The 10006-nt window shown below is 42.3% G+C and overlaps 1 protein-coding gene across 3 annotated transcripts; it reads left to right on the top strand.

The window, feature by feature from the left end:
- The first annotated feature begins 518 nt into the window (after positions 1-518).
- LOC131516805 (transmembrane and coiled-coil domain-containing protein 5B-like) lies at positions 519-9448 on the top strand. Of its 3 annotated transcripts, none has more exons than XM_058738295.1 (12): positions 519-647; positions 1570-1614; positions 2356-2505; positions 2816-2933; positions 3260-3310; positions 3840-3908; positions 5282-5338; positions 5824-5883; positions 6635-6699; positions 7339-7414; positions 7699-7742; positions 9060-9448. In XM_058738295.1, exons 2-12 carry the CDS (start codon positions 1580-1582, stop codon positions 9256-9258), a joined length of 924 nt encoding a protein of 307 aa, XP_058594278.1. In that variant the 5' UTR covers positions 519-647; positions 1570-1579; the 3' UTR covers positions 9259-9448. The 3 variants fall into 3 exon arrangements, with proteins under 3 accessions (XP_058594278.1, XP_058594277.1, XP_058594279.1); XM_058738294.1 differs by lacking the exon at positions 519-647 and adding an exon at positions 654-746; XM_058738296.1 differs by lacking the exons at positions 519-647; positions 7339-7414; positions 7699-7742 and adding an exon at positions 654-746.
- Positions 9449-10006: the final 558 nt, after the last annotated feature.

Here is a 10006-nt window from a genome sequence, read left to right as displayed (position 1 = left end):
CCATCTTTGAAACATCAGACCTTTTGTTCCCAATGTCTTGGCAGTGCCAGTTGAGGGAAAATAAAGGAGTTTGTTTTGCAGCTCCAAGAATCCAATTCAGTGGGAGTGAGAGCATTCCTGGCCCATAGATAAGATATCTCTGATTCCTCCTGGCCTGCTCTCAAGCATTTCTACCCCATAGCCCTTGGACGCATTAAAGAGAAAGGCATAATTTGGATTTGGGCGCAGCAGCCCTCACATGTATCACAAGGAGTTGATGAAGGAAAAGAAATGAGAGTGATCTCAACTTCCACTAGGCCCAGGGGTTTGGGGAAAGGAAAAAATGTGTTCCATAGAGCTGATTCCCATTTCACAGGGATTTACCCCGTGTCCAGAAATGTGTTCCTAGATCTTATTGCTGTGTAGGAAGAGATTGAAACTGCCCTGAAGTTCTGAACTCTGCTCCCATGCTGCCTACAGGGGTGATGTTGAGCTATGGCCACCCCCTATCCCTACCCACTATGACATGCTGCCCCACCCTACTGGAGAGGATGGGTCTGGTGATATGGGAAGAACCCAATCAGCAAGGACATACCTTTTCTGAAAGTTCTGACAATCAGTTGGAGATCTCAGTGGGAACTGAAGAAACCTCGTTTGGGAAGAGAACGGTGAGTTTAGAGGGCATCATCAAAGGCTGGCATGCCTTGTGTGTCAAGACAGTAGTTAAAAAAAATGAAAATGCAGGATGGCTATGAAAGGGGAAGGAGGTAGGAGAAGGCATTAAAAAGAGAATTAAAGCCAAAAAGCTTTAGAGAGAAGAGAAGAGAAGAGAAGAGATGAGAAGGGAAGGGAAGGGAAGGGAAGGGAAGGGAAGGGAAGGGAAGGGAAAGGAAGGGAAGGGAAGAGAAGATGGAGCATGAAAGGAGAGGGGAATTTGGAACTCTACTTTTCTTAGATTGGTTTCGGTCCTGAACTTTCGTTTTTGGGGCAATCGTTAGGAGACACCATCCCTGAGAACCCAATATTTGTTTCTTCCTGCTGGTAGTAGTATTCTGTTGTCCATGCTGCTGTTTTTGCTGCTATTTTAAGATCAACTCAGCCTGTAACATCTAGAGCTTGTTAGAACTAGGATGGCAATAGACATAAATTTCAGGCAGCCAGCTTTATGGCACCCTCTGGCTCTTCTCTATCTTTCTTCCAAGTTTTCCTGGAGTTCTGGGTTAGAAATAAACTCTCAGTGCATTTGCCATTAGATCTAGGCTTGAGTACTTTTAGTGCTTTACCTGTGACTGGAAAAATGTAGTCCAAGAAAGGGAAAGGTAGCCAAAATGTGAAAAATTGTGAAAACAGAAAAATTTCTGTGCTCTTGGGGGATTTGTTTAGGCAATTTTAAGTTAAAACACAATCTGAATTACTGGAATTTAGTAATCCAGGAAAACAGAGGGGTCTAGAAGGCATGGGTCTCTTCTTGGCTCTGGCTTGCCTGGTCAAACTTTTGCCTGCTCCCTCCTGGGCCCGTGTGGGGCAATGTTACAATGTTGAACATTAGGGACTATGTTTCTGTAATAAATGTTTGTGTTAACATTTTAGGAAACCCACAATGGAAGAAGTTGGACAGGACCCACTGGATGATGTGTAAGTAATGAGGATAATAATAATAATAATAATAATTTAAAACGTTCAGTAGGGGATCTGCAATGGGAAGGGTCTCTGCAGCAATCCAGTAAGGAAGAAAACCTCCATTGTGCAGGACATTATCTCCTCAAACCTGGATGGGAGGGAGGGAGATGGGGTGGGGGCTTCCTAGGTAGAAAAGGCTTTGGTTTCAGATCTTTGGACTTCCTCATACTATGATGGGGTTTTTAGAAATGGTTAATGACTCAAAAGGCAAACCAGTCTTATTTGGAGAAAGGATCCACTCCCATCCCTGCCCCCCACCCAGTCCGTGTGCCTACTTGACTGGGGTAGAAAATAAACTCCCTGTAACAAAAGGGAACTGAAGAAATTCCTCTCCCTCACAGATATTTAAATGCTTTATAGGTATATCTTAGATTCTGCACACTCTAAATAAGATTTTTTTTAATAAGTTGGAGCATAGTTACCTGTATGAAAAAAAAATACTTCTGCCTTATAAAAGCATTGTGTTTAAATGTGTTCCATTTATAATATTTAAAATTAAACTGTGATTTGACTCCAGGAACTTATTTAATGCAAAACACTGTAGAAATCAATTTATCATGGAAAATTACAACACAGGGCTGCTTAGACATAGTAACACCAGAAGATGGGAGGATAAATGAGATTACCAGGGAAATCTTCTTAGGGCCCCTCTGTTTTCCTGTCCTGAATTCAGTAATTAAGACAATTTTCCTATAGGCAGGAGATGATGGAAATACCGAAATTAAAAGTCACAAAACAAAACCTTGACTACCTGAATTTAGACCTTGAAAAGGACCTGCAGAGACTGGATGAGGCAAATCAGGTTCTTCTCAGAAAAGTTCAAGAGAAAGAAGAAGCTATTCAAAGGTCAGGCTCTGCAGTTGGTGAGGCAAGGGCTTCTCCTCAACTGAATGGCCCTTGGAATAAAGAAGGTGGGAGGAAGGTTTCCTTTTTTCTCAGTAAATCTTGGTGTGTTAAATTCTGAAGCATGAATTGTGACGCCCCCAGAAGCCTTTATGTATAGATGTTTGCATTATGTTTCCACATCAGGCTGACGTTGAATTGCCAGTGCATTTGGCAATCTCTCTGGTTCCCTGAGACCTTGGCAGTGGCCTCCTAGGCTAGGGTGCTGGCAGCTTCCTTATGACTGATCTACACTTGGGTGACTGTTTTTCAGTCTGGAAAGAGAGACTGCCCTGTCACTAGGACAAGCCAACGAGAGGGAGGAGTTGAACCATATTGTATCTGAGAAGGAGGAAGCCCTGAGGAACCTGAAATCAGAGACAGCAAAGCTGGTAAGGAGGTGTCTAGAAAAGGATCATGTGATGCATTTCGCTTGCAGTCTGCCACTGCTCTCTCTCTCTTTCCCAGAGGATCATCATCTATGGTTGTTTCTGTGTCTGGAGAAATCACAGCTGTTTAAGAGAGTGCTCTTGCTCTGAGAATGAAGTGCTTGGCATGGGGCCCCAGGCCCAGGCTTTGTTCCCAGATCCTCTGAGTGGGGCCAGAGTGCAATTTTCCCCCTTCATGCACTTATCCTTAAGCCCTATTTTAGAGAAGGGGGAAGGGGAAAGTACCAGAGTAGAGCTGGTTTATCCCCATTACCTCGTCCTTTCCACAGGAAAAAAGCAACAAGGTTCTAGGCAGGAAGGTGGTGGAGCTTCAGAAGAAGGTAAGGTGGGCCACCCTTGAAAGAGGCTTATGTCTTAGGAATCCGGACAGAATCATCTGAACTCCTGAACTCCTCAGTCAGAAAGACCAGAAGGTGCAACCAGCTAAATGTGTGTGTTCCCTCCCCTCTGCCACATACTGGATCTCTTAGTGAGTCTCTTTGATTCACAGCCCCATTTGTTCCCTGGGATTACAGATCTGGTGAGAGAGCTAAGGGACTGTGGAAGGAGAAAAGATTTTTCCCTCCTCCCCCATATCCAAAGGATTCTGCCCCCCTTTCCCCTCCCTCTCTTCCTCCTTGCCTCCTTGTGCAGCCATGTTCATGGCTTATGGGAACAGAAAGGTATATCCAAGTAGCCTGGAGTCAGACAGCTCCCATAGCAAGAAGGAGACACTCTTCTATCAAGCTTCTATCTGAGATCTAAGTTAATTTACCGCCATTCCCTAGCCCTGAGACCCCAAAGTCTGCCACTATCCCAGATTTTTAGGTCTGTGTCACTCAGTCCACAATTTTGGGAATGGTATTTCAGATTTCAAGGAGAGTTAAGAACACTGGCCTTGATAAAGAAGCCCTAAAGCAGATGTTGGTAGAACTGAAGGTGAGTAGAGAAACAAACCTAGGGATTTTCTGGGAGATGTGTGTCAATTCTAGGTTTGGGGCCGAACTGCTTTCAAGGACTCTCCCAGGCCAAGTATGTCTGTGTGCTTATCAGAGGTGCTAATGTCTTCTGTCCCCTCTACTTTACTTCATGGCTTATGGGACATTCACAACATAATTAGTCAAGTAACTGCAGAGTTCACTGCAATGTCATCCAAGCAGAGGAAGTTGCTCCAGAGAGCTCATCACCCGTCAGTCAACAGAGCACATGTTCTGAATGCACATCAGGACTCCCAAGAAGTTTAGGATCTAAATGACACACAGATATAGATGTTCAAGTAGGATAAGAATGCTGACTTCCATAATTATATAGAGATTGTCAATAATTCTAACTCATTTTCCAACCCATGGCTCATAGGCCAAAAAGGTTTTATTTTTAAAATTCACTTTATGTTTCTCTTCTATTAGAGGATAAACCCAATGAAGGCAAGAGTTTTTGTCTATGTCATTCACTCCTATTTCTCTAGTTCCTCAAACAGTGCCTGTCACATATTAGATGCACAATATTTGTTGAGTGAATGCATGAAGTGGATGCCCAATAGAGGACAGAAACCCTATTGGGAAGCTTTCTGCAGATTTATGTGGCAAATATGGCAATTTAGCTGAGACCACCATACCAGAGCCCTACTTCCCAGTTTTTCTGTTTTGCTCTATGATTCAGACAGCATGTGAGTACTCCCTATGGAGAAAGAGAAGGAGAAAGAGGCCAGGGGGCTTTGGTCAGTGGGGCTAGAGGAAGGAGGATGGTAAGGCTCAGAGACAGGGTGGTCAGAGGACCAATGCTTAAATGTCAGCTCTGTCACTGGGTGACTTTTAAAGTTAAGCATTTGGAGCTCCTGGGTGGCTCAGTCGGTTAAGCACTCGACTCTCAATTTGTTCATGAGTTAGAGCCCCACATCAGGTTCTGTACTTATACCACAGAGCCTGCTTGGTATTCTGTCTCCCTCTCTCTCTGCCCCTCCCCTATTTGCTCTCTCTCTCTCTCTCTGTCTCTCTCTCTCTGTCTCTCTGTATCTCTCTCTCTGTCTCTCTCTCTCTCTCTCTCACACACACACACACACACACTAAATAAAAAATAAAACTTAAAAAAATTAAAATGATTAAAGTTAAGCACTTAATTTCTCCTTGACTTTGTCTCCTCATGTGTCAAATAGGGCTGACGATAGTGTCCATCCTAGTTTGCTATAATATGTCCTCAATCCCTCAATATATGATAGTCATTTTTATCATATTTTCTGCTGGTTTGGATAGAGGGTGACCATTACCCACTTGCCTTCCATAAAAGAATGCTATTAACTTTCTGCTGTGTTCCAGGTGAGGCTACAAAAGTCAACAGAATCCTGTGCAAAGCAAGAGAAGGAATTGCTCAAGGTAGAGGCAATGTCTCCTCACTGAGTTTTTGTCCAGGATATAAATGGGAGAGAAACCCAAAGATCTTAGAAATAGGACAGCTTGAGGCAGAGGATGGGGAGGAATAAGAACATCCAGCAGACGAATTTCTGATTCACATGCAGGTGAAGGGAAAGAGAGCTTATATTAGAAGTACTGCTTTTACCATTTCTTAAACATCCTTTTACCTCTAATACTCAGAATACTATTGTCAAATTCCAAACCTAAGTGTCCTGAGACTTCTGTTTTACCTGATAGGCATTCAACAACCTGGGCAAACCATTTTTTTCCCCTCAAAATTACACCATTCCTGCTCATGAGTGATGAGATCACTGCTCTGTGATGTGCTTGTTTTCCCTTAAAGGAACAGGTTGCTAGGTAACAAATGTCCAGTGTACCAGTTAGGGTCCCAGGGAGCAGCCTAGGCTTGGTTCTGATGAGATTTGTTAATTTTCTTTTCTTTCTAGATAGAGGGCGACTACCAATCTTTGCATCAGCTCTGTGAGGACCAGGCCCTCTACATAAAGGTACACTACCTGCAAGGGCAAGTCAGAGTAGAAGCAGAATTTCTCCAAAGCCATGGACTCCTTAATTTCTCATTAGGATAAAATCTGCCACAGGGAAGAATGCCTTTTATACAATAGAAACCCTAACAAAACAGGTGTATGTCAAGGATTTACTTTGTGTCAGGCATTGGCACATACGGTATTTTTTTCCGGTAACTTGTCCAGTAAAACTATGGGGATGATATTATTATGATCAAGAGGACACGGGTTTAGAGGAGTTAGGTAATGTGCTATGGAAACACAACTAGTAACCATCAGAGATGGGATTTGAATACAAGCAGAATCCAAAGAGAATATATATATATATATATATATATATTCTAGATATCTATCTAGCCACAGTATGCATGTGTGTGTGTGTGTGTGTGTATATATATATATATGTGTGTGTGTGTGTGTGTGTGTGTATATCCATCTAGCTACAGTATGTATGTACATGTATATATGTGTGTGTGCATATATACATATATACATATATATGTATATGGTGTGTGTATATACATATATGTATATATGTATAAATATATCCATATCCATCTAATCACAGTATCTCCCAACTTTTATTAGAACATTTCCCTACTTGTGTGTGTACACTCATGCATGCACCATTTGGAATATTAGGAGTTAGTCTTAGGAGAATCGTCAGTGACATTGCACTGAAATATAGGGGAATTCTTCATTATAACAATTTTTTTTTTATTTCCATGGGAAGAAATACCAGGAAATTCTGAGACAGATGGAAAAGGAAAAAGAGGTGCTTCTTCTTGAAAAAGAAGTGTAAGTTTAGAAAATGATGTCCCTGATAAGTCCCCAGGATGTCTTTGAAGGGCAAAATGTTTCTCAAGCCAGTTTTTGGGGTGTGTGTGTGTGTGTGTGTGTGTGTGTGTGTGTGGTTTTTTGTTGTTGTTTTTATTCTTTGTTTAGTGCTTTCTTTAGGTCATAAAACTATTTTTCTATGCTTTGCCTAGAATTTTTTTACTATTTTACCTTTTACACTTAGATTTGCATTCATCTGGAATTTGTTTTTTATCTATAGTGTGGGGTAGAGATCAAGATCACATTTTTCTGTGTGGATAGCCAAATGACCCAGCACCATTTATTTCAGAGAACACCATTTTCAGTGGTGCCTTGTTTTGTAAGTCAGGTAACCATACATGTGTGAGACTTTGCAGTTTCAACCCAACATCAGAGTTATGACAGGGTTATTTTTCATTGATTGTCTTTTTTCTTGAAAATGGACCACATTTCCCTGGTTCTTTGTATGTTGAACAGTTATGAGTTTTGAATGTTGAACACTGTGAATGTTATCAAGAATCTAGGAAATAAACCATAGATGTCGTATGACTTAGAAAAGCACCTTTCACCAGTCTCTCAGATTATATAATATCATTCCTGGGTCTGATCTTTTTCGCCCAGATTCAAAGCCCAGAACAACTCCTCCCAAATACTGAAACCTGGGTCAATTCTGGTAGAGACCATCCAAAGCAACATGGTATGTCTTCCGTGTCCCAAACTGGAGTTTTATTTTATCCCTTCCTCTCCTGGCTTCTCTCTCCCTGCTCCCCACATCCCTTCCCCTTTTTAATAAACCTAGAGTTAGGACATAATGAAGCTTGGTACCTTGTGCTGCACTTATGGCAGCTAGGAAGTGGCAGTCAGGACTCAGATCCAGGTAGCCTGACCCCTGACTCCTGGGTGGCTCTTAGTCACCCCACTACACTGCCTCTCTGTGACTACATGGACAGGCACAGCTGTGGCTTTTATTGCTTCCCATAGGAGAAGACCATCATTAAGAAACAGAAGAGAATCTTTTGGTACAGGTAAGTGGTAGAATCTTGACTTTTAGCTAGTCTAGGCTCCATTCACTCTGTAGAAGCAAGTGACTTGGTCAGGACAGAAGGAACAAGGATAAATACACCCACCAACCAGAAAACATCAGGAAGTTCCAAATTTCTTCCAGCCCTTCCTTCCTTCCTCAATACCAGGTTATGCAGAACTTGGTGGGTCGAAAAAGAAGCTATTTCTTCAAGATGAAGACTGCAGGTTGCATTTTACTTTGAATTCCTGTTCTTATGGTCCTTGGTATGACTCCTTTCTATTTTTCAGGTCCTGAACCTGATAATCTCTGCTGTACTCTTTGCTGGAACAACAGCTCAGGATGCATTAATTTTCTCAGTTCTCTTACTGTAGACTGTAAAATTTTAGAAAACAAAAGTCACCTGAACCCTCTGTGCCATTTCTTTTTTAATTTTTGAAACAAGGAGACTAACTCTGAAATGTTCCATGTGACACTTTAAGGAAGAGCTTCAATTTATGACATTTCAATGTAGTTGAAGACTGAAGGCCTTAGATTTCAGTGCAAAATTTTCTTGGGAGCACATAAGAAAACACACACACATGCACATCTTGTATTGTTTAACCTGGTCTCTTTTGACACTTGAAAGAAAAACCTGTCCTAATGATTTTGCCTGGATGTTAATGTCAGAGATGTCCAATCCCATTTCAAGTTCTAGAACGGCTTACTATAGTAGACCTGAAGAAGGCCACCGGTCATGTGTGACAGTCCTGAACATTTTCTGACAACCCCAAAAGGCCTGCCTCATATGTAGTACCTGGAAAATCTCCTTTTGCATCTCCAGCTTTTCTATATGGACATCTATTCTGTTGGAGGGCTTACTTACCAGGAGAGCCATATGAAATTCCTAACTGCTACATCAATATTTTTCTGCCATCACCTATCCTCTACCCTCATCCTCTGTGTCTCCATTCCCCATCAGTTTTTCCCAAAGAAAGCAATTCAGGGTGCCTAGGTGGCTCAGTTGGTTAAGCGTCCGACTTCAGCTCAGGTCACGATCTCACGGTCCGTGAGTTTGAGCCCCGCGTCGGGCTCTGGCTGATGGCTCAGAGCCTGGAGCCTGCTTCCGATTCTGTGTCTCCTTCTCTCTCTGCCCCTCCCCCGTTCATGCTCTGTCTCTCTCTGTCTCAAAAATAATAAAATAAACATTAAAAAAAAATTAAAAAAAAAAGTTTACAAAGAAAGCAACTCACCAGTTATTTATGAGTGTAAGCTTCACCTCCTATAGTTGGATCGTGGGCTGTCTCTTTCCCCCACACTAACCAAGAATGTCTCTTTGCAGACATTTCAGGCATGGTGTCTTCATGGTCATGATCTTCATTAGGCTGCTGGGCCATGTGCTTTTCCACCTGCAGTACACGAACCCAGACCTTCTTGTGGATGTCCTACCCATGGTAATCAGCAGGGACACCCTGAAGAGGCTGAGGGAGGTCTTACTTCCTTTCCTCACTCTAGAGGTGGAAGAAGTTCTACCACATTAGTCGGAAGTGATGTGGGGGGCTCCACACCACACCCAGTGGAGAGGGGGACATGGCTGCAGTCCCGTGTCAAGGATGGGACAAGAAGGAAGTGGGAACCTTGACTTGGACATCTGACCTCTTCATTTCATTCTCTTCCCTTACTTTCCCTTTGGAGTGGCTCTCTTTCAAATAAAGAATATGTTTGACAAGAGTTCACTGTGTTGGGTCTGTGAATTTGGTCTGTGTGTCTGGGGGCCTCCTTAAGACATTCAGTTTCCACTGGCGTTTTGAGAAAAGTTGCACTCAGAGTTAAGAAACTCCCCTCCACCAGTACTTCCATTCTCTGCTCCATATTAAAGAAAACAGAGAAAAAAATCATGCCTTCATTTGTGACATTCTACACTCACTCCCTCTGGGGTGGGCACAAAGGCCCTTCAACAAGAAATCAGGAGGTGGATATAAGGCTTGCTTTCATTCCATAGTTTAACAACACATTGTCCTTCCTAAAGCTCTTTTATTTTTATACTATGCTATATATTATAGGAGTGGGATGTCCTGGAAAGCTGACCTCTTTTTTTTTCCTGTACACACACAGTTACTCATTCTCAATTGAGAAGAAAATTACCCGAAAGTTCAAGTGACCTATGAAAGTAGTGTATAAAATCAGCCAAACACGATTTTGTACCTACCTGTCATTCAAATCCTCATTCAAATGCCATCTCACCCATAATGTCTCCTCCGATCCCTCCAGACCTGAGACATCTTCACC

The sequence above is a fragment of the Neofelis nebulosa genome, chromosome 7 (genome assembly GCF_028018385.1).
Source record: "Neofelis nebulosa isolate mNeoNeb1 chromosome 7, mNeoNeb1.pri, whole genome shotgun sequence".
Lineage (NCBI taxonomy): Eukaryota > Metazoa > Chordata > Mammalia > Carnivora > Felidae > Neofelis > Neofelis nebulosa.
The sequence above is the reverse complement of the archived record's forward strand: the minus strand, read 5'-3'. Positions and strand labels throughout refer to the sequence as shown.

What these genes read in the sequence shown, in the direction of transcription:
- LOC131516805 (XM_058738294.1), top strand. Translation starts at nt 712, where the DNA reads ATGAAAATGCAGGATGGCTATGAAAGGGGAAGGAG. An exon ending in ACCAGGCCCTCTACATAAAG is followed by an intron (nt 5,884 to 6,634) that starts GTACACTACCTG and finishes TTCCATGGGAAG; the next exon opens with AAATACCAGGAAATTCTGAG. An exon ending in AGACCATCCAAAGCAACATG is followed by an intron (nt 7,415 to 7,698) that starts GTATGTCTTCCG and finishes TGCTTCCCATAG; the next exon opens with GAGAAGACCATCATTAAGAA.